This window comes from Panthera onca, chromosome A3 (genome assembly GCF_046562875.1).
Source record: "Panthera onca isolate mPanOnc1 chromosome A3, mPanOnc1 haplotype 2, whole genome shotgun sequence".
NCBI classification, from domain to species: domain Eukaryota; kingdom Metazoa; phylum Chordata; class Mammalia; order Carnivora; family Felidae; genus Panthera; species Panthera onca.
In genome coordinates, this window is record NC_138341.1 from 117,821,593 (window position 1) to 117,846,084 (window position 24,492).

General features: G+C 39.6%; 1 protein-coding gene and 1 long non-coding RNA gene across 6 annotated transcripts in view; one reads left to right on the plus strand and one right to left on the minus strand.

The window, feature by feature from the left end:
- Window positions 1–17,671, minus strand: part of RBL1 (RB transcriptional corepressor like 1) — a 65,936-nt gene extending 48,265 nt beyond the window's left edge. For 2 of the 5 annotated variants that reach the window (XM_060617263.3, XM_060617262.3), the window contains exons 1-9: window positions 17,190–17,669; window positions 12,771–12,904; window positions 6,211–6,411; window positions 5,781–5,845; window positions 5,549–5,677; window positions 5,278–5,438; window positions 3,393–3,442; window positions 1,780–1,966; window positions 503–669 (exon numbers count right to left, since the gene is read on the minus strand). In XM_060617263.3, coding sequence (XP_060473246.3) covers window positions 503–669; window positions 1,780–1,966; window positions 3,393–3,442; window positions 5,278–5,438; window positions 5,549–5,677; window positions 5,781–5,845; window positions 6,211–6,411; window positions 12,771–12,904; window positions 17,190–17,345 — 1,250 coding nt within the window. In that variant the 5' untranslated portion in view covers window positions 17,346–17,669. Of the gene's footprint in view, window positions 1–502; window positions 670–1,779; window positions 1,967–3,392; window positions 3,443–5,277; window positions 5,439–5,548; window positions 5,678–5,780; window positions 5,846–6,210; window positions 6,412–12,770; window positions 12,905–17,189 lie in introns of all 5 variants that reach the window. The other 3 variants (XM_060617264.3, XM_060617267.3, XM_060617266.3) reach the window with 3 other exon arrangements.
- Window positions 17,672–17,728: 57 nt separating this feature from the next.
- LOC144615879 (uncharacterized) lies at window positions 17,729–22,024 on the plus strand. Its single transcript, XR_013554534.2, has 3 exons — window positions 17,729–17,963; window positions 18,707–18,821; window positions 21,139–22,024. It is a non-coding gene; the product is annotated as an uncharacterized LOC144615879 (long non-coding RNA).
- The last annotated feature ends 2,468 nt before the right edge of the window (window positions 22,025–24,492 follow it).

Sequence of the window (24,492 nt, forward strand, 5' to 3'; positions counted from 1 at the left end):
AACCATCCATTCCTTTCCTTACCATCATTTTGGAAATTTATAGCATGAAATCATATCCCTCTCCTCATTTGGTTGCTGCTAGTAAGTAGTTTGCTGGTTTTTACTATTCTCTTCTTTCACTAAGTATTAGGAAAGAAAGTTCTCTGATCTGGCTTCTATTTACCATCTTTACTAGGACACATGCCTCTTTATCTTAAGCAACTGCATTAAAATTCCATTTACTGCTGCACCATCAATATGTATTGTCTCCCACTTGATGAACATTTAGACTGAACCCATTTAAAGTCAATGTAAGAAGAAAACCAATTAATGCATAACTTAGGGGTAGATATAAGAGTGGGATGTCAGGGCTAAATAACCTTAAGATGTATTTATTTAAACTTTAAGGTCTATAATATTATGAAATAATATCTCTATGTAACTTTAATAGGTACTTCCATCTGATTTTAGGTCAACATACCTTGTAATTAAAATTTATTTAGAAAGATAATATTATACTTACTCAAAAATATTCATAAGTTGTTCACTTGGTGCATTTTTCAGTCCAGCCACAATACTCTGTAACCGGCTCACACTTTGAGTGGCTGAAGCAACAGGAGTAATGACTGCTTCTTTTTCTTGTAAATATCGCCGTCCTGTCAGTGGGGTAGAAGGTGCAAATGATGTTTTCTGTCAAAAAAGAAAAATCTTTTAAAAAGTTTAAAAAGTTACCTTGCCCTCATTATGTGTTTAATTCAGTGTATTTATCACCTTCTCTATTCATATTTAGTAGTACTTTTTTCCTCCCTCCTCTGGTTATCCACCAAATTTTTAACAATATAATGCTAATAACATCCTCACATTCAAAAAAACACTTTTTCAAAGTACTTACTACCTATTATCTCATTTTATCATAATACTCATTTGAAATATACACATTTTCACTTTACATATGAAACAGGCACAGAAAAGTTTAAAAAACTGTTGAAGCTGATAAAGTTAATGGAAGAGGCTTGGTCTAAAACAGGTTTTCTACCTTCTAGACCAGTAAGTTTTCCATTTGACCTCATTCTCCAACCCATTTTACACATAAATACAGAATTAAGCCTTCACTATTCACAATCAAGCCCAGAGTTGTATGGCTAAAGTTCAGGGAAAGCACATAGTTTGTCATGGGTAGAAGGAAACTAAATTTTAAAGCAAGTGGCTAAAGTGATACAAAGAATGGTAAGAAAGCATAAACCCTTCTTTATGTCAAAAGACACATACCCTACTGAAAAGTCCAGGCATTCTGGGAAAATACATCAAAAATATGAAAAGCATCAAGAAATGAGGTAATACTAAATGCCACTTTTAATTTTCTTTAACGTTTATTTATTTTTTGAGAGACAGAGTGTGAGAGGGGGAGGTGGAGAGGGAGGGAGGGGTAGCGGGAGAGAGGGAGGACGGGGGGGGGGAGAGGGGGAGAGAGAGAGAGAGAGAGAGAGAGAGAGAGAGAGAGAGAGAGAATATCCAAAGCAGGCTCCAGGCTTTGAGCTGTCAGCACAGAGCCCGACGTGGAGCTCGAACCCACAAGCTGTGAGATCATGACCTGAGACAAAGTCAGATGCTTAACTGACTGAGCCGTCCAGGTGCCCCCTAAATGCCACTTTTAAAAATTACCTTTTAAGGCTTTCATGGAAAATAAAAATTAGTAGAAGAAACTCAAGATTTAACTTGAAAGATGTGTCTGTTGTTAGTAGAATCACACACAGAGAGAAAAAGATCATTCAAGACTGAGGCCAGGCTAAGTTATATTACTTTTTCAAAGTGTTGTTGAAGATTACAGTCCACATTAGCCTGTGCTGTCAGTTTTCCTAATGGGGCATCACCAGTGAACTTTCGAGGAGTTCCAATTTCCTCTTCTGCATCTGCTCCCAAAAAGATCCTCTCATCAAAATCACCAACAGTTAAAACATATTCTTCATACTCCTTGTTCACTGCTTTGCTGAAAAGAGAATTATTTTATTTACTTTTAAAGATTTTTTTAAATTATTTTTTTAAAGTTTATTTATTTTGAGAGAGAGAAAGAGAGAAAGGATCATGACCTGAGCTGAGATCAAGAGTTGGATGCTTAACCCGCTGGCCACCCAGATGCCCCTTTAAAGATTTTACTAAAAAAAAAAAATTTTTTTTAAATGTTTATCTGAGAGAGAGAAGAGACAGAGCATGAGTGGGGGAGGGGCAGAGAGAAAGGGAGACACAGAATCCGAAGCAGGCTCCAGGCTCTGAGCTGTCAGCACAGAGCCTGATGTGGGGCTTGAACCCATGAACTGTGAGATCATGACCTGAGCTGAAATCAGACGCTTAACCAATTGAGCCACCCAGGCGTCCCATAAAGATTTTATTTTAGTATTTATTCATTTTTGAGAGAGACAGAGACAGAGACAGAGAGAGAGAGAGAGAGAGAGAGAGAGAGCGAGCGCGCGCGAGCGCACAGAGGAGGACAGAGGATCCAAAGCAGGCTCTATGCTGACAGGAGTGAATCTGGGGCTCGAACTCACGAACTGTGATATCATGACCAGAGCTGAAGTCAGACACTCAATCGACTGAGCCACCCACATGCCCCTTTAAAGATTTTATTGTTAAGTAATCTCTACACCCAACGTGGGGCTCGAACTGATAAGCCTGAGATCAAGAGTCTTGTGCGCTTCTGACTGAGCCAGCCATGCACCCCAAGAATTATTTTAAGTAGCTAGAATAAAATTAAGTTACACACAGATTTACCTTTTTTTTAAAAAAATTTTTATTTATTAAAGTAATCTCTACACTCAACATGGGGCTTGAACTCATGATCCCAAGATCAACAGTGGCATGCTCTACCAACTGAAACAGCTAGGCATCTCCACAATGGATTTATCTTCACTTCAAGATAGATTTAGACTCCAAGACCTGGAAAAGCTGATGACTTTCAAATTTTTAACTCTGCCCATCTAACAATATTGAAGGTTCTTATCTGATTATGGACATGCTTCACATTCACATATATAACGATAATAAATTACTCTGAAAGATGAGCAAAAAGAGAGTACAAACTTAATCTCAAAACTAGCTGAACCTAATTAAGATCTGATCAAGAGATCTGATTAAGAGAACAATAGTTGCTTTGAATATATATATATTCTGAATTTGCCAGAAGTCATTGGGTCTGTTTATGAGTTTCTCTGGAAGGAGCTCTTTTAAGTGGCAAAGGTTTCCTAAAATAAGTGTAAAGACAACAAGGCTTAGTTAACAACGTCTAGTTAATATCACTAATGCAGAAGGAACTTGAGTTTGAAGGAGTTAACTTGATATAATGTTCCACTTAATAAGTTGCAATAAATCATTATTGACAGCCTATAATATGACAGATACCATTAGTGTTAGATACTTACCTATTATCAGTAAAACTGGAAAGGTCCAGGAGGCATTCTCCTTTTAAAATCTGGGAAGAAAAAGTCATTTTGTGACATGTAATTAAACACAATAACATACAAAAACATGACATTTATCTAAATTTTCACATTGGTAGTTGTTATAAATAATATACACACAAAAGAGAATTACTGAATATTTCTTTCAAACCAGTAAAACCTATATAGTGTGCAAATAAAAGTTTAAAGTCCATTTTGAAAATACTTTGAAGTTGGCCTATGGCAGTGGTTTCTAAATTCTAGTGACATAAGAAGCACTTAGGGGAACTTCTAAAAAATGCAGATTGATGGACCCCAAGTTCTGAGCTGAGGCAGCATTTTATATAAATTCCCCAAGTGATTCTGACAAAAGCAGTCCAATTTTAAACACTGGTCTATGGAGAAGGGAAACTAACATTTATTGAATGATTATATGTATCAGGCAAGAAAAAGATTCAAAGGGAATATAGGTACTGTTGCTGGTGAGAGAGGAAAAGTACACTGTTTATAATATTTTCTATGTACCCCACACTATGCTTAGACTACTATACATCAGGGTTGCAAACTCAAATGCCTTCAGGGGTCAAAGCTCAACATACATAAATGAAGAGGGTAGAAAGCATACTTCCCATCTTAAAAGAGGTGGCCATCATTTAACTTGATCAGAGTTACCCATGTAGAAATTCATGTAGATATTCCAATCCTGTTTTGCCATAGCTTCTGATTTTTGAAAGAGATTTTCACATAAAAAGTCTTTATATGTAAATTAAAATGGAATGAAATTAAAATAAAGAATGTCCTACACAGGCCAAACAAAATATCTGTGGCCCAAGAGCAGATGGACAATTGTCCAACTCAGGATACTTCAGGAGTGAAATGAAGTCCTATAATAATTATGCCAAGACAACAACCCAAAACTAGATAATCCAGGCAAACCAAGATGTATGGTCATTATACCTTAGAGCTACTAGTATGCTGCTGCTGCAGAGCACAAAAGACATAATCCTTGAGTTCCTGTCAAAGTTTACTTTGCTGGAAATGTTTAACAAACAGATACGGAGCCACGACACACACACCCACACCCACACCCACACACACACACACACACACACACACACACACACACACACACTCTGGAAGAAAGATAACACTAAATACAAAAGTTTGTGTAAAAGAAGAGCCACCATGTAGGAAAGACTTTATGCTTAAAGAAAAATCTCATAATATCTACAAAGAGGGGTACCACAGTGATGACCTAATTTAAAACCCTTTTTCACCAAAGAGAAAACTCAAGGACTAGCTGGATTAAATGGCTCAATGTTTGGGAAGTAAGACACTGAGACCAAGAGGAATAAGCCATTTCATAAATACAGAAATAGCTAAGTGAATTACCTAGAGGAAAACCCAGAATACATGCAGATAGCCTGTAAGCAGCTACAAAACTATAACGGATTTCCTGCTCTATTTATATGGAATTAAAGCTATAGTTGTTATAGATCATCCCACCTTTAGAAAATACTCAGCAGTTACTCAAATTGTGGCAGTAAATTAGTTTATTCTGACCTGCTTTTTACGTTCTGTTCTTCGTAATTCTTTTATCAGAGCCTCTTACAGCTGCCTCTGCCTATGAATTTACTTGACAGTACATACAGTTGGTCACAGTCTTTAACAGCTCAGTTTGCACACCACAAAAGATCATAGGGCAATTCTGCACCACAGCATTCTACATCACAGCAGAGACTGAACCCTGATAATCTGGACCTTGAGTCCTGTAACACTGAGAACTTGTTTAAAACCTTGTTTTTGCCTTTGAGGCTCCTGCTACTGACCCTTAAAAATCTTAGCCATTCACTTATAAGTACAGTACCTTTCTGTCAAAAAGTTTTGAAATATACGGCTTAAAGTAGTGCTCCTTTATTCCTTTTGCTTCTACTAGAAGTCCATCATGCAGTTCACACAGTACAGCAATGATGCAGGGAGGTTCTTCAGAAGCCCTAAAGTCAGCAGTATGGAAATCAGATGGTAAACCTAGTTTGATAGGGTATGAAGAGCAAAAGAGGGGGAAGAAGAATATGGTCAACTTTCAAAACTTTTTCTAAAAACTATGACGAATTTTTAAAAATAAATAAGGTTATTACCTTTAAATGATGGGTTTAACAAATCTCGTCTATTTGGGCATATAATGGCATTGGCAAAAATCAGATCCAAGCAGCACAGAAGTAAATGGTAAGAGTTTACTAAATCATCTCCAATCATACGAAAATTACCTTTATAAGAAAAAAAAAAAAAGACACGAAGACCAGAAACCTCTCATGTCAAATAACCAGTGCCCACAGTAGAAATGTAAAACCACTGAAAGTATCACCTTACCCTTAGTATAAACAAAGAGGGTCCAACAGAAATTAAAGAGATCCTTAACACTGCAAGGAATCCTCCTAGAAAGAAAAAATGTACTTTTTAATTGACTAATTTGCTAAATATCACTCCACATTTGTCATTTAAATTGAAATAGCAAACATAAATAACTAGAAAGTCAAATTACATGTAAAATTCCATTGACAAAGGACAATTTACAGTCCATTAAATGGACTTAAATAAGCCTTTTTAGTCTGCACAAAATAATCAGAACATAAAAAAATAAGTATTACCCTGAATTTCCAGATACGGTAATTATAAATGGGTTTTTTAAAATTTTTTTTCCACAAATGGATTCTTATGGTAAAAAACAGACTTTAAAAATGCAAATTTCCTAAGCTTTATGTTTTTTTTATATCAATTATATAACGATTAAGGTTCTCACCTCTGCTTCCTGCTTCGTGGTAACCTCGGTAGCTCTTCATATGGATTTTGAAATATATCTAAAAAAATTGGCTCAAATTTTTTGAAAATTACAGTAGACACCTCAAAATTTCTTTCTAGCCTTTCTATACGTTCACGAAATTCTTGTGGCAGGTTTGACATGTCCATCCACTTCTTCATTTTATTAAAAAACTGTATTAAGCTAAACAAATTAAAAAAAGCAACTTTAAAAGGAGTCCATACAATGGACAAGTTAACATTTTATTTACGCCTACAAATCTTTATCTAAAAACCTGAATTTATCAAAAAAAAAAAAAAAAAAGCAACCAAAAAATCTCGCTCCCAAGTGCTATGAAATTACTCTGACTCCCAGAATCACTATAGGAATGTAGATTTTGAATTATGGTCATTACATCAATGTCTTCTAAGCAAGGGGCAATGACACCTACCTACTTCTTTTATTCCCTACAGCACCTAGACAGTAATTTGTATATACATTACAGAGTAAATACCAACAGATTGTTGAGTTCACAAAATTAGTTTGAGGACAGACATAATCTCCCAAGTAGTGGATTCTGGAAGTTGATCACAAAGCACCAGACAGCTACAGTTTAGGAATAAAATTCAAGTGTTCATGTTCCAATGTGTGGTTCTACCACCAAATATAAACGAAGAAGGTAGTACATATCCAGAAAATCACTTAATGATTATTACTCCACCTTTCTGGCTTATTCAATTATGGGTACATTTTTTATGTCCCCATGTTAGTATGGTCTTAGATTGAAAATATGTAGTGCTAAGGTCCATATAAGTGTCTAGCACTATATACAGAATACTTTTTTTATAAAGATTTTAAAAGTAATCTCTTCACCCAACGTGGGGCTTGAACTCACAACCCCAGGATCAAGAGTTGCATGCTTTACTGACTGAGCCACCCAGGGGCCCCTGGAATGATACTTTAAGAAAAAAAAAAAAGTTGATAGAAGACATCATCAGCTAATTGTCCACAGGTACCCAAACTCCAGATATGCTGATTGAAATCTGAGACTCTAAGAGTCTTTTTTACAAATTTTTTTTTTTTTAGTCTTTATTTTTGAGAGAGAGAGAGAGAGAGAGATACAGAGTGTGAGTGGGAGAGGGGCAGAGAGAGAGGGAGACACTGAATCTGAAGCAGGCTCCAGGCTCTCAGCTGTTAGCACAGAGCCCGACTGGGGCTCGAACCCACGAACCGTGAGATCATGACCTGAGCCGAAGTTGGATGCTTAAGCGACTGACTCGTGATCTCAGCTCAGGTCATGATCTCATGGTTTGTGAGTCTGAGCCCCGTGTCAGGCTCTGTGCTGACAGCTTGGAATCTGCTTGTGATTCTCTCTCTCCCTTTCTCTCAGCCTTTCCTTGGCTTTCTCTCTCTGTCTCTCAAAATTAAATAAATATTTTAAAAAAGATTATAAACAATAGCAAAAAACATTATTGCCAGGTTGCTAAATATTTATTTGGGCTGACAGATTATAGTCTCTTGTAGGAGACTTTGTTTGGGGAGGCAGGGATGCTCAGCATGTGAAATCCTTTCCTTTGTTTGAGGAATTCCCCAATTTTGAATCTTGCCATCTGCTAGGTAGATCACCTTCACTGGAAGTTAGGGTGAAGGCATAAAACCTGAGGTCTTTGATGTATGTTTGGGATTTTGAATATGGAGCTGGTGGCACAGAGAACACAACAACTGATTAATTCTTACAATCAATTAGCTCTCAGGGGCAAATACAGTCGCAATGTCCAGGGATGGTACTGATGATCATGCAAGTCATGTCCTTGTTAGATAAATTTTTGTGATATGCTTTTCACTATAGCCAGACTCCTTTTGTTCCTGGACATTTTCCAAGTCTATTTTTTCAAGTCATTCTAAAGACTTTGTCAGCTATTCAATATCCTTTCAGTAAATTTCTCTTCTCCTTAAGTTAGCCAAAGTTGGTAGTTAGTATCTGTTTTTTTTATAAACAAGGGGCTTGACTAACACATCCCCATATAAATCCACTGTATTTACTGTTATCCCAAAAATGGCTGTTCTATCGTGGAACAAAGTACATCAAATGTCTGAAAACAAACAAAAAAAAACCTTACAGCATTGTTATTACTTAAACGAGGATTATGATTTTTAAAACTAAAATAAGAAGCAAAGTAAACTTGACAGCTTTCAAAACTATCCTGTTCATTGGGATTCTGTTGTAAAGAAAACATCATTCCAAAAAGCACATGAAAGGAAACTCCACATCACTGGCCATCAGGGAAATACAAGATACCATTTCATGCCTACTAGAATGCCATAATAAAAAAGACAAATAATAACAAGTATTGGCAAGGGTAGTGGTAAAACGGAACCCTCAAGCTCTGCTGGTGGGAATGTAAACTCGTGCACTTTGGAAAACAATCTTGACAGTTTCTCAAAAGGTTAAACATAGAATTCCCATATGATCCAACAATTCCATTCATACATATACACCACCCCCCCAAATGAATATATGTCTCCAAAAGTTGTACACAACTGTTCATAGCAGCATTATTCATAATAGCCAAAAGGTACAAAGAACTCAAGTATCCATCAACTAATAAGTGGATAAACACAATGTGATATATCCATGCAATGTAAATATTATTCAGACATAAAAAGGAATGAAGTGCTGACACATGCCAAGGGCTAGGAGGAGGGAGAAGAAGGAAGTTGTTGTTTAATTGTTACAGAGTTTCAATTTGGGAAACTGAAAAAGTTCTGGAGATGGATAGTGGTGATGGTTGCACAATGTAAATGTATTTAATGCCACCGAACTATATTCACTTAAAATTGGTTATGTGGTAAATTTTGTTATGTAGATTTTACCACACACACACACACACACACACACACACACACCCTAAAACAAATATAGAGTAGGGATGGTAAACATGGGGCATACGTCCCAATAGCAGCACACTACTGAATTTTACTGGCACTCAAAAAATAAAAAAGAAATTATTGTGTAAAAAGTTAACAGCATCAATGTTCCAATTAAAATTATGAAAAAAAAATTTTCATGAACTAAATATTCATTCAGGTTCTATTATAACATGAAAATAATGAATGAATGTCATCTTGATTTAAATTGCAAGTTATTGAAAAACTTGTGAAAAATGTGGAAAAATTACTTCTCAATACTTAATACAGTAAGATGCAGACAAAATAAAAATTCAAATTATATAACAGTAACTATTTTTTAATATTACACTTAATAGCCAAATAAATTTTTAGTTGGAACTCATTTTAAGTTGAAAGTTGCTTTGGTTAAGTTTTTTCACAAACTGAGGCTGAATATATACATACAGTTCAAAACAAACATACTAATATTTGTGGCTGGATGCATATGTAATACAGCATGGACTTGGGAGGCTCTGCCACTTACTAGGGGTATAACCTTTGGGAAGTAATTTAAGTTCTTGGTGACTTGGTTTCCTTATCTGTAAAATGAAATTCATTTCATGGGATTAACTGTGAGGATTAACTGAATAAAAAAATACAAACCCTTAGTATATAGTAAGTGCCTACCATACAGGTAATTTCTCAATAAAAATTTTCTAGTTTTACATGTACATCTAGAATCTACATTTGCACAGTATTTTGCAGTATGATTTATGAGCAATATTTGATGAGAATAATCAGGGGCACCTGGGTGGCTCAGTCGGTTAAATGTCTGACTCTTGGCTTTGGCTCAGGTCATGATCTCATGGTTCGTGGGACCAAGCCCCATGTAGGGCTCTGTGCTGACAGCGCAGAGCCTACTTGGGATTCTCTCCCCCATGACCAAAATAAATAAACATTAAAAAAAAAAAAAAAAGGATTTAATCATTTAAAATTATCCTTAAAGTTCAAACTGTGAAAATAGCCCAAATTATTATAAATCAATGTAAATAATAACATCACTTGTAATTCTTTTTTATTTGTCTGAACATGATGAAGCTGGTCTATGCTCTTTTAGTAGTTCAGAATCTGACACCTGAAAAAATTTATATCAGGGGCACCTGGGTGGCTCAGTTGGTTGAGTGCCCGACTTTGGCTCAGGTCATGATGTCAAGTTTGGTTGGCTCAAGCCCCACACTGGGCTTTGTGCTGACAGGCTTTGCCTGCTTTGAATTCTCTATCTCCCTCTCTCTCTGCCCCTCCCCTGCTCACTCTCTCTCAAAAATAAACATTAAAAAAAAATTTTTTTTTAATTTCTATCAATCTACATTAAAAAAACTAGTACCTTTTGACCCTTCGCTACATTTTTAGAAATTTAGCGGAAATACATTTTCACAATGATGTTCAGCTGTGTATTACCACAAAGAACTGGATACAACCTAAATGGTCATTGATAAGGGGTTGGCTAACTATATGAAACATCCTTACACCCTAAATCCTAGAGTAAGGAAGAGCTACTTATGGTGATATGGAAGGATTACCAGAATATTAAGAAAAGCAACTGCAAAATAATACATAGTGGGATTGCATTTATGTTTTAAAAAACAACCAAAACACTAAAAAACAGGCTTTTTTTTCTGTTTAATAAGTTATTAACAGTAAATTGTTTAAGTGGTTAATTCTGGGGAATGAGGAAAAAAAAGAAAGAGGTATCTTTACATTTTTAAACCTTCTGTATTATTTGAAAATTTGTGAACCTTTTAAAAAATGATGGTAAAAGTATACATAACAGAAAACTTACCATTTTAACCATTTTTAAGTGTACATTAAGTACATTCCCAACGTGCAACCATCACCACCATACATCTCCAGAATGTTTTCGTTATTTGAAATTTTTACCATATACTTATACTGCTCTAAATTTTAAGTTCTTCTTTTTGGTTCAGTTTCCCCAATAACCTAATATTCTAAATATTTAAAAATTTTTATATGGTCAATAATGAGAAACACTGATAGAAAAGTCAGATTATTTTATATTACAATGAAGAGGGATATTCTGCTCAATTAAAAAAATTATGTGAATTCAATCTTAATTATACTTTCATTTTATTTTTATCACTAATGACAAAAATTGATACCTATTAAAGTTTTAAAAACTGCCTTCAGGGAAAAATTTTGTCTTTAATGCACTATTTTTCCACTTACGAAAACTAAAATTGTTCTGAGAAAAAAAAATTTTGGTTTTTAATTTAGCATGAATTGAAACCTAATTGCTCTCCCTGGATAGGTCTTTCAAAGTTTGTTTCTCTTCCATGCTGGAAACCCATGACAGCAAATAGACAACAACCTCAAGTAGTCTTGTCATGGGTAGAAAATCCCAGAAACTGAGAACACTACCATCTATATCTGGTTCACTCCATTTCTTTTGTTTTGTATCCAGGCAAATAGTTCCACATGATTAATACTAGAGCAAGTAAAAGCTATAGCTAAGACCTTCTGATTGCTTACCTGTTGCAAGGTAAAAAATATTAACTATACGGTAGAAAAACAAGACAACACCTTTAGCAGATAATCAAAATTAACATCACCAAAGAGAAGCAGGTGGATATTGTGCCTCCAGATGTAATATAGTGAAGACACAAAACTACTTATGTAGTTTTCTATCTGGGGATATGTAACTTGCTTCTAAGTATAAGAAAATATGAGACAAATCCAAAATGAGGAGTAATCTATTAAAAAGGAGGAGGTAATTGGGGTGCCTGGGTGGCTCCAGTTGGTTAAGCATCTAACTTCAGCTCAGGTCATGATCTCATAGTTCATGAGTTTGAGACCCACAACGGGCTCTGTGCTGACAGCTCCAAGCCTGGAGCCTACTCACACCCTATGTCTCCCTCTCTCTCTGCCCCTCCCCTACTAGCACTTTGTCTTTCTCTCAAAAATAAACATTAAAAAAAATTTTTTTTTAAAAGTGGGGGGTAAGGTGGTTGTGGACTATATTCTTGCTGTGGAAATATTCCTGATTAAAGGAAACTAAACTGACATGATAAGTGAATGTAATAACTGATCCTAGATTGGAAATTGTTCTTTTAAAAAGCTGCTATAAAGACCATTATTGGATCAACTAATAAAACTAGAATAGAGATAATAGATTAAATTATTGTATCAATGTTAACTTTGCTGAAGTTGATAACTGTTGTAGTTATCTAAGTTTATACACTGAACTATTTAGGGACAAAGGGCTATAATGTACGTTACTTACTTTGAAATAGTTGAGGAAAAACTTTTTGAGAAAGATCAAATGACAAAGCAAATGGAGTAAAATGTCAATAGGTGAATTTGGGTCAAGGGTATCTGGGTGTTCTTTCTACTTTCCTTATTTTTGCAACTTTTCTGAAAGCTTGAAATTGTCTCCAAATTTAAAAAAATTAATAAAAAAAGCTACAGATAAAAAAGATTTAGTACAGAGACCTCTGAAGTCAGAATTTGAGGAAAAGGGGCAATGGAATAATGTGAGAATTGGAAAAGGAGACCTATAGGATAACAAACTTAAAATGGAATAGAGTTAAACAGAAATTAAATTCTAAAGCTAAATTTAGGACTTATAAAACAGTGTTTGAAAAATCAAAGTGCTTTACCTTAATTTAGCTGAACGTAGTATTCTGGTAAGTGAAACACAATTTCCTTCCATGATACCCTTCCCAACAGTAGGAATAATGCTTTTGCGGCATGCAACATATAACGAACATGCCAACCAGTGTATAACTTCTCCCTGGCAGGCAAAAGACAAACAGTAAAATGGATGTATTATGTTAAAATGCTTGAATTCTAGAACCAAAAAAAGATCTTGGAATTGTCTGATCTTACATTATGTATATAACAGGCCAAAGTGATGAAGATATTTGCCCAAGGTCACGAAGCTTAGTTTTGCAGTAATGGGTATAAAACTCCTTACATCAGTCCTGTGTAAGATGCTAAATCAGCATTAGTCTAAAAACAGATCTTTCATCTATACCCCAAATCTAATATTATACAAAGAGTTCTCTTAAAATTTCTCAGCACTGGCTTTCTCAATTTTATAACACCGGTGAGTCATGGCCTTGAAGATGCTTAAGTTCCTTTCCACCATGTTAATTTTATGTTTCTTCTTTAACCAGTTTGTCAGAGAAAGGAAAGTACTGAGTAGAAAGATGGCCAGGGAGACACATAAAAAGTTCATATCTATCTCAAGCAACATAAAGGAGACTGTCATTTTTGTTAGGTAAAAATTTGGGGAATTATTTACCTAATCTTTAAAAAAATTTTTTTATTTTAGAGAGAAAGAGAGAGCATGAGCAGGGGAGTGGGGTAGAGGGAGAGAAGGAGGGCGAGAGGGAGGAGGAGGGAGAGGAGGAGGAAAGGAGAGAGGGAGGAGGAGGGAGAATCTGAAGATGTTCCACGCTCAGTGAAGAGCCTGACAAAGGGCTTGAAGCCACAACCCTGGGATCACAACCTGAGCCGAAATCAAGAGTCAGATGTTCAACTGACTCAGCCACCCGAGCACCCATATTTACCCAATCTTTAAAATAGTAATTTAGCCTATTTTAGCAGATATCTCAATTTATAATGCTATAAAAAAGATGACATTTGGTAATTCAACACTTGTCTGCTTTCGACTTGAGATATCTCCCAAGTTAGAATCACTTTATTATTATTAATGTTTACCTACTTTTGAGAGAGAGAGAGAGAGAGAGAGAGAGACAGAGCCCGAATGGGAGAGGGGCAGAGACAGGGAGACACAGAATCCGAAGCAGGCTCCAGGCTCTGCACTGTCAGCACAGAGCCTAATGAAGGGCTTGAACCCATGAACCACGAGATCATGACTCAAGCCAAAGTCAGATGCTCAACCAACTGAGCCACCCAGGCATCCCTATTATTTTTTGTGAAGTTTATTTATTTTGAGAGAGAGAGTATGCATGCCAGTGGGGGAGGGGCAGAGAGAGGGAGAGAGAATCCCAAGCAGGCTTTGCATTAGCGCAGAGCCTGACATAGGGCTTGATCCTACAAACAGCGTAAAATCATGATCTGAGCCAAGATCAAGAGTCAGACACTCGACTAAGTCACCCAGGTGCCCCTTAAAATCACTTTATAAGTTTACTACTGAACTATATATGGATTTTAAGGTTTAAGAATTAGACACAATACAGCACAACATATTACTGTTCCTATTTACTATTCTACAGATCCTCTTTAAGACCAGATTCTAGAAGGATAAAAACATGGAAAGATTTCTTGTAGTAATCCAAAAGGGGTGGGCAGAAATGGGGTGGGCACCAATAGAGTTAAAGCCCAGTGTTACTACCTTAAAGTAGTGAGAAATCTTATTTGCTCAAGGTATTAAACGAGGCAGTAAGCTTAAGTTTGGATAATTTTAGAAGCCTTGATTAACCAATTATTTGGGAATAGCATCCAAGTATTACAAGAGCCACTGGAGGGGCACCTGGGTAGCTCAGTCGGTGAAGCATCTGACTTCATCTCAGGTCATGATCTTGTGCTTCGTGGGTTTGAGCCCCACATTGGGCTATGTGCTGACAGCTCAGAACCTAAAGCCTGCTTCAGATTCTGTGTCTCCCCCTCTCTCTGCCCCTCCCCCAGTCGCGCATGCTCTCTCTCTCTCTCTCTTAAAAATAAACGTTAAAAAAAAAAAAAGAGCCATTCGATACAGGTTACTAGATGAAAACACCATAGAGATAAAGAAAATAAGTACTGAAATTCTTGCTTCTTTTTCCTAAAAAAAAAAAAAAAGAAAAGAAAAAAGTCATCTTTATTATTTATTCTGATGCTAGACCTTAGAAATGCAATGATGGTTTCTGACCTCATTGAATTACAAATTTAGAGTTAAGAAAAGGAACAGAAAACCATGATCTATAATTGATGAGACATGCTGTAAGAATCGAAGATAAAGTGTGAGAGACTATAGCATAATAACTGATGTTAAGTGGAGGTCAGAGAAGGATTCACAGAGGGAGACACCAAAATGTAAGAGGGAAAGGCAAGGGAGAAATGTAAGCGGGAAGTTGTCAGGCATACTGACAGGCAGGAAGCTGGGGACAGGGCTTCTTAACAACAGAGGGGCACCTGGGTGACTCAACTGGTTAAGTGTCTGACTTAGGCTCAGGTCATGATCTCGAAGTTCACGTGTTCCAGCCCCACATCTCAGTCCCTCCAGCCCCACATCTTCAGAACCTCTGTCCCTCTCTCTCTCTGCCCCTCCCCTGCTTGCGTGCATGATCTCTCTCTTAAAAATTTTTTTTTAAAGATTGCCTTATAAAAACCAGTAGATCTATGAAAATACCTACTCTAAGAGTCTTTCACCCAAAACAAACAAAAGAGAAAAAAAAAGGAGGGGCGGCTGGGTGGCTAAGTTGGTTGAGTGTCCAACTCTTGCTTCTGGGTGCAGGTCATGATCTCATGGTTGGTGGGATGGAGCCTGATTCCGGCTCTGCGCTGTAAGTGTGCAGCCTGCTTGGGATTCTCTCTCTGCCCCTCCCTGCTCGTGCTCTCTCTCAAATAGGTAAGTTAATTTAAAAAATAAAAGAAGAGGAAGAATATAAAAGACTCTGGACAGAATAAACCCTCACCAAATCTTAATTCACAGATCTGTGCTCTCTAAATCAAACCTTCAAGATGTCCTGATTAACTTCCCCTAACTGGAGATTTAGTTCTCCAATTTGCCTGTTGGTGAGTGGGAAAAGTTTCCAGGCAGAGGGTGTGGCGTGAAGAAAGTACACAAGTGGGAAGAAACTTGGCATGTTCAAGAATCTGAAAGAGGTGTCCAGTTTAATGCCCTGACCAGTTTGCACAGTAAATGCTTATTCAGCGACAGACCAAAAGAGGACTTGGGATGTCGGAAACACTGTCTTGGGCTTTTAGAAATTAGTTTCTTTTCACTGAGAGGCCATAATTCATAATCTCCCTTTCTTATTCCTCCTTCAGCTTTCCAGTCATGCCACTCATGGATGCAGGTCACTGTCCTTTATCCAGTCTGCAATAGTCCTACCGTAGAGACATACGAAGAGTGTCTCTTAGGTATTTTTCCCTCATATACAGACACACATACTCAATTTCAAATATCCAACTATATGCTTCCAAACCCACCAATTAATTATTTCACTGGGTGGTGAGTCGGTGGAGCACTGTGTGTGTGTGTGTGTGTGTGTGTGTGTGTCTAGACCCCTTGGATCATGAAACAAAACCTCTGAATTTAAATATAATGAAATACATTCCCCCGCAACGCCATCTCTACACTGCATTCCTTGTCTGGATTCCTATAATAATTAGCAGAACGACCCTGAGGAAGACCCTTCTCTGGGCCTTGATATTATTACCTGAAAAGCAGGTATAATTCGGCCCTCCCATATTCACAGGGCGGTGGGGGAGGACTCAATGCAAGAATGGTTGGGAAGAATCTAATGATGGTTTACACTTATTTTATCCAGAACCAGGCCCTGTGCTAAGCATCAGGATACGGACACAGGAGCAAGCTGGGGCTGAGAGCCTTTCTTCAAAGCGAGCACCCCACACCTCCGCCCGGACGAGGCCAAAGGGTGGAGGCCAAAGCTTAAGCCCTTTCGTGGAATGGCGATCCCAGGTCGGGTTCCCAGGGTCGTGGTGAGAACTAAGTGAGACAACAGATTTAAAGAGCTGGGCAGTGGTGTAGCATTAACTTCACTTTAGCTTTTACCATTATGGCATTTGGTTTTTTAACAGATTTACGGGCACTATCACGACGTCTGCGGCGCTCGACGGGGCGGAGGGAAGCTGGTCTGGAGTCTAGGGGACCCCCGAGTGACGTGTGACCCTCCGCTCCTCTTCCGGACTTCGGTTTCCCGCCTCAGAAAGAAAACGGATAGATTGGTCTACACCCGCCCTTCCAGCTTCGCACTCCTCTGCTCCCGGCTGGGCAGCGACCCTTCCCGGCGGGGAAACTCCCACCGCCCCACAGGGTGGGGTAGGGGCGGGGCGAGGGTGGGGCCTGGCAGGGGTCTGGTCCGGCCGCCCCACCTGCCGCCGCTCACCTCTAGGCTGTAGTTGCCCCGGATGGCGGTGAAGTCGTCCAGGGCTTCGGCCGCGCTCCCCTCGTCCAGGTTCAGCTCCTGGCACAGAGCCTGCAGCGCCTCTCCGGCGGCGGCAAGCACCGCCGCCCCCTCAGCGTGGGGCTCGTCCTCGAACATCCCCTCAGGCCCTGCGGGCGGCGCAGCCACGGCCCCCCGGCTCCTTTCTCGTTTTCTGGGCGCGCTACCCACAACCCCCTGCGCCAAAGCGCGCGAAAGTCGGTGACTTTAGCACGACGTCTCTCCGACAGTCTGCATCCGCGTTTCCCCTCAAAAAAGTCCGTTTCTCCTACAGGGCGCCCAGTGGCCTCTCTCTGGAGATGTGTGATAAGAAGATGGATCTCAATTCCTGGGGAAAAAAACAAAAACAAAAACACCCTGGGCGTGGTCTTTGTCGGGCTGCGAGGGGCACAGCCAGCACAGCAAGTTGTTGCGGAGGGATCGGCAGCCGCGCGCAGAGGCTGCTGGGAATTGTAGTCCATATCCTGCCTTGACGGCCGCGGCGCTGCCCGGGTCTCGGCAGCTCTTCGGCTTCGACGGAGCTGTCTCTTGTGAGGTGGTCTCCTCGATCGTCTTCGGGAGGAGCCTCCTCTGTACCACTAACCCGTGGGCGTGTGTTTTCCACTGCCTCGCCAAACTTCGTCTCAGACTTGCCCCTTGATAAGAGACCGAGGCACGAACTGAAAAAAGTGGTCTCGTGACAGCGGGAGGCCTCGGGATTCCTGTCTCCAGCGGCCAGTGAGTGGTCTGTTGAATGACTGAAGGGCTGGAGAGGCAGGGATGTCAGGGAACTACTCCTTGTCTCTTCTCGGTTGCTAAACCAGGCTAGACCTGGGCTGAGAGAATTGCAGTAATCAATGACCCTGGGAACCGTCCTAGTCAAGACAGTCATTCCAGGCTTAGAAATGGCCTGAGCATAAGCCTTAAGGCACGGGGTCTCCACGCTGCCCCTTCTGCTCCACCAAAACCCCTTCTGCAGGAAGAGCCAGAGTGATCCAGAGCATGTCACTCTACTCAAAATCTTTCAAAGATTCCTCTTGCCCTTAAAATAGTATCCAAATTCCTTGTGATGTGGCCTCACCTCATTGCCCCCCCCCCCCCCCCCCCCCCCGCACGAGTATATAATAAGGTGCAGCCTAACTGCTTTGTTTTGGAACCTTGAAAATGCCATGCTGTCAAGCTAGTTCTTGCCTCAAGGCCTTTCTCACTTGCTGTTCAAAGAGCCCCAAATACTCAACACCAGGTCTTTGCTTGTCTGGCTCCTCCTCCTGGTTCAAGTTCAACTAAACGTAAACTTCTCAGGCCATTCCTGAGCACTGTATGTAAAATAGCTGACCCTCCAGCCAACACTCCTTTTCATTGTCTCATAGTACCATATCACAATTGACATTATCTTGTTTATTCACTGGCTCTTCCTACTAAAATGTGACTTGAATGAAAGCAGGGGCCTTTTTTTTTTTTTTTTTTTTCCATGTTCATAGTATTACAATGTTTAGATTAGTGCCTGGCTCATAGTACTTGAAAAATTACAAAATGTCCATTGATGCTTGGGTGAGGGAAGGAGTCACCAGAGATGAAAATGGAAGACAAGTCAAGGTAGGTTGCAAAGGACCTCATAAGCCCCACCGAAAGCCTAGACATTGTCAGTGTGTTTTTCAAATGTTTATTTATTTTGAGACGGAGAGTGGGAGGGAGAGAATCCCAAGCAGGCTCCGTGCTGCCAGCGCAGAGCCTGACTCGAGGCTCAAACTCACAAAACTGTGAGATCATGACCTCAGCCGAGATCAAGAGTCAGACGCTTAACCAACTGAGCCACCAGGCGCCCCATCGGTGGCGGGTTTTAATGAAAGGAGGTAAGGAGTGATCCATATATGTTCTGAGAACGTCCCTCTGGCTACAGTGGGACACAGATTGGATGGGGTAGAGACCAGAGGTATGGAGATGGCAGGGGGCTGGTCCAGCATTGGAAGGAGCCAGTCTGAAGAGAGGTCGCTGCCTCAGAACTGAATGGGACACTGCTAAAGAGGGTGAAAGGGCGGGCCTATGCTGGCCGACTCCATCTTGTTCTGTGTCCTTCACCTTGACCACACCTCCTCCCCTTGAGTAACCCCTCCCCCCCCCCCCCCCCCCACCTACCTAACAGGACTCGGACCCTTCCCCAGCCAATCGGCTGAGGCCATAGCCATTACCTCACCAACTGCCCCTAGGCCCCAATAAAACCTTTGTCCTTTTGAAACTCGATCTCTCTCCCTGGTATCTCACCGCTGCGTCGGTGCAGGTAAGGGATTGAGCTTGAGCTAGCTCGAATAAAGGCTCTTTTGCTTTTATATCGGACTCGGCTCCCTGGCGGTATTTGGGGCTCACGAATTCTGGGCATAACAAGGGAAGTCCCCCCCCAAACAGAAGTTTCCATCTAGGCCAACAGGGTGAAAGGTGATGCGGTTTCCTGGAATGGGAGTGCAAGCAGAGGGATGAGCTCAGTCGCAGAGCAGCTGTGTTTGGGATGCTTGCAGGAAGTTTAAGAGGAGGCTGTTGGAACCTGGAAGGTAGCCCCTTTCTCCTCTCTCCTGACAATTTCTCAGTCTTCTACACTGTCCACACATGCAGAGGGGTGGGATTTGGGAACCAGCTGCAAGCCAGGTCTCAAAGGAGAAAAACTCAAACTCCTCTTACCCCTCAAACTCAAAATCAAACTGAAACACCCATGTGGTACTTCCAACTCTCTCCTTCCTTCTAGAAGCTACTACTGCAGCTGACTTTAGGACCATCTCATTATCTCTGGAGGGAATGTTGGCACATAGTGTCTGCACAGAGAATCTCCTCCCATTGGTTTTTATTTACTTAGAGGGCTGGTATGGGTGGTTGAGGGGAGGTCTGTCTCCAGTGCCAAGGGGTGTGTCAGTAAAGAAATGTCAGGATTAGTGGAGCTAATGGGTGAAATTCGTCTTGTAGTGGCTCATTTGTTTTCTGATTAACCTATGCTTATTAAGGAGAGAGCTACAGGAGTGGGGACAGCCCGGATATGAGGAATTGGGAATATTCAGGCAATTCCTGATGCTAACAGAGCAGGTAGGGGGTGTGTTGGCATGAGAAGAGATTCCAGGGTAGAACCTTTAGGAACACCTACATTTCAGAGATGGGCAGAATTTGAGGAATGAATGAATTAAACTTCTAAACAGGTATAAAAATAAAGGAGTGGTATCTCAGAGGCCAGGAAAGAAGTATTCCATAGAGGCCAACACCGCAGAGAATTAAAATAGAATTCAAAGAAGACCTCATATCTTATCATTCATGTTTTTTGTGACCTTTGCCAGAGCAGTTTTCTTTGGCACGGTGAGAGTGGAAGCCAGAATACTGTGGCTGAGGGGCTAAAGGGAGGAAGGTCAGAAAGTTGGAAGTAGGAAATAAAAGCTTCTAAGAAGTTTTGTGGTGGAGAGGCAAAAGGAAGGGAATTTTCTAGGATAGGGGAAACACAAGTATGTGAATAATCAGCAACAGGGGCAGGCAGAGAGAGACTGAAGATAAAGAGATCATTGATTTAGCCAGGCCCTGGAAAAGCTGGCCAACCCAAGAATCCAGAGCCTGGGTTTTTTTCTAGGTAGCTCTTGTCTGCAAGGTTATCACCTTACATCTAGATTAAGCAGAACTGCTAGGTGCTCTGCTGAGTGCAAAGTAGAGCAACATGCAGTAGGGAGTTGAGAGTGGTAAAGGTTTGTTTGGAACAACTGTTGAGAAATATCACTTGGTCTGTCAAATGCAAACATTTTGGTCGTAAGTTTTTGAGGAAAAATAGAATAAAACTAACTCTGCCCCATGGGATCCTGGCTTTCATAGTTGGTCCTGGATAGGATCACAAGAGCTGAGAAATGTCAAGTTTTTTGCCTTTGTCATAACTAATCACTTTTTTATCCAGATCTAAACTGCAGAGGGTGATTCTGACCTCAAAAGAAAACAAGATAAAAGGAAAGAGCTTCAGGAATTACAAACCAAACCAGAGACTCACTGCCTCATTTTTCATTTCTCTAGTAGTTTAGCTTTCATTGAGTTGCAGCATATGGACTCTAGCCCATTTCATCTTTGCTACTGGATTTGATTCTCCTGATTCTTTTCTCACTTCATGTATACTGAGTCCTGAAAATCCTTAATTTCTTCATTCCACGATGTCTACTGAATGCCTGCTTTGTGCAAGATACTGATTCTTCCTTTGATGTGACTTTCAGAACATCCAGACTTGAACTGAGGGGCGCTGCTGGCTTAAAAATGATCCAAGAAACAAAAGCAGCACCTTTCAAATGTCATCCAGCAAAGAAAAATTGGGAAACACACATTTTTCCTTCTTTCTACGACTGGATCTAGGCTCTAACTTTGGATTTTCAGTAAGTCCTATCCTGTCTATGTAAAGCCTTCCACTTTCATCTCCTATCTTTTGATTCACCTGATCTGTCACCTTTTACATTAAATCAATGACTTACTTTTTTTTTTAACGTTTATTTATTTTTTGAGAGACAGCGAGAGAGACAGAGCATGAGCGGGGGAGGGGCAGAGAGAGAGAGGGAGACACAGAATCCAAAGCAGGCTCCAGGCTCTGAGCTTTCAGCACAGAGCCTGACGTGGGGCTCAAACCCACGAACCGCGAGATCGTGACCTGAGCCGAAGTTGGACGCTTAAACCGACTGAGCCACCCAGGCGCCCCATCAATGACTTACTTTTATGACTTTCTTTTGCCATGTTGTAATTCTTTCAAATGTTCTAAACCGAATTATTAGAAAGTACATGCCTTGGCAGTGAGGCCAAGATGAAAGGAAAAAACTCTTTATGTTCCTTTATTTCCCTTATGAAATAAAGCATTATTTAAACAGTACTCTTTTTTTTCCTCCTCTTTTGGACTGTAACTAAACTATGTCATTGCTTTTCTTTTTTTTTTTTTTTTTTTTTTTTTTTTTTTTTTTTTTTTTTTGTCATTGCTTTTCAATAAACAGTACTGCCGTAGTCACCAACCCCCCTGCCCCGGCAAAACCAGCCATGCTTCCCTCTTAGTCACCACTCCATGCCCTACACCTAGTCACTGAATCTTGTGGATTCCTCCTCCACCAGGTTTCTGGTTGTCTTTCAACATTTTGTTTTCTCTTCCAATCCATCTTATGTTTAGTTACTAGACCAGTTTTTCTCAAGCAACGTTTACACCATGTCACTTTCTTTCTCAGAACTCTTCAGGGGTTCACTATTATAAATTGAATCAGATTTAGACAGCTCAGCATTGAGCATTGGGGACATGTCTGTCACATCCAGCCTCACCTACATGCTTTTTTTTTTCTTTCATCAGTATGCTCTCCCTGCTTTTTATCAGGATTCATGTTGGTTTTTATTTTTTCTTATTATCCAGTGGTATTCCCATTTACCACTACACTGAATTTCGAATAGAGAATGAAGTATGGGTACTGAATCCAGATACATTGTGAAAGTTGTCTCTGCTTTGATTCCACTGTGTGATAGGGCCCTATGATTAGCCTCCCTGGTGTTTAATATTTCAGAATTCTCCAGAGCATGCGTCCAGAACCTCTTAAGGCCTTTAGAGGCTCCAAAACTAAAACATTTACCGTGTACCTCCTCCAGATGTAATTTAAAATAGAAACAATTCTAAACAAAATAAGTACAACACCAACAAAAAACAAAAAGAAAGTGTAACAAAGTTCTGATTGTTTTTTCCAACATGGCTATTTCATTTTGTAATTCTTTCAAAAAATTATTTTTTCGTCCCCAGCTATGTTGTGCCCTAAGCAGGTACTTGGTGTGCACACACATGCTCCTCTAATGAAAAACTACCCACCTAACCTTTTAACTGTCGGAAAAAAAAGCAGTTGATAGTTGTGGGGAGGAGCATAACCTGACCTCGTCATTCTTCCTATTCTTGTTCCTGAAAAGAAAAACTAAAGTGGTGGTTCGTGAGTTGGGTCCCTCCCAGGAAAGTAGTACCAGTCTTGCTCACAAGGGCAGTTAAGTGATTTTTGCTCCTCTTCCTTTGGACTTTGGATAAGGAAACAAGAAGCCAAAAAGTCCAATTTAACTTAAAAATGTAATTCTAAGGTTTTTATCCATCAAAATCTATGTCTAGCGCACTCAATTTGGTCACAAGAAGATATTTCAGGATGGCATTTTAAGTTTTCCTTTAAGAGATTACCCTGACACAGACTTAATTCTACCTAGGACCAAAACTTATGATCATTTTTGTTTCCTGAACCCATGCATACCTAGAATAATCTTGCTCACCCTTAATCCCAGGGAAGCTGAACATTATTAACTAAAAATCACCCCAGATATTAGCCCAAAGCAGAGGAACCTGATGGAAAATCAAACCATATGAGAGAGATGTATGTAACATTCAAAGACAGTAATAGCAAACAGTCTTGGTGAGATTATACCTGTTGCTTCTTGCCTCATTTCAATTTCCTCATTCAGTTTAGAGAAACTTTGAAATAGCTAAGGCTGTTCCCTATGGAGCTACCAAAGAAAGTACAGAGAATTAGAATCAAGAGACTTGAGTTTAAGTCCTAGTAATGCTACTTACTGATTCTGTGCTCTCTGGCAAGTTCTTTAACCTCTCTGAGCCTGTTTCCTCATCTGTAAAATGGCAATAACCATAATGTCTAAATTATACAACTAATGCAAGGGAAAAAAATATGTGAAACTTCCATACAAATAACATTGTAACTTACTATTTCCTTTACTATTTTCCTACCGCACCAGAAACACCTGACGCTAATCTTCACTTCCACATCTTAAAACGTTAGCCCCGTCAATATAGTTAATTCTTAAATGCATGAATTTACATTGAATAATTGAGATTAGGAATGGGTCTACTTAGAGCAAACAGACTGAAGATTACATGTACCCACACATCCATATAAGATGTCTCTGGAAGGATGTATAAGAAACTGAAAAATATAAGAACTGTAGTGCTTAAGGAAAGAGAAATTCAATAATGGTGAGATAAAAATAAGGAAATTTACCTTTTACTGTGTATCTTCGGTATCCTTCGAACTTTGTACTTATTCCAAAAAATAACCTAATAAATAAAATGTATGCTATAAAGGAGATAGACTGTCATGTATGTTTGCTATGATACTTAAGATACTTTTTTTATTACCTGCTTTTATTGATTAGCTCTGTTAATTAAAAAAATGCACCTAAGGGGTGCCTGGGTGTCTCTGTTGGCTAAGCATCATAGTGTGGAGCCTGCTTGGGATTCTCTCTCTCTCCCTCTCTGTCT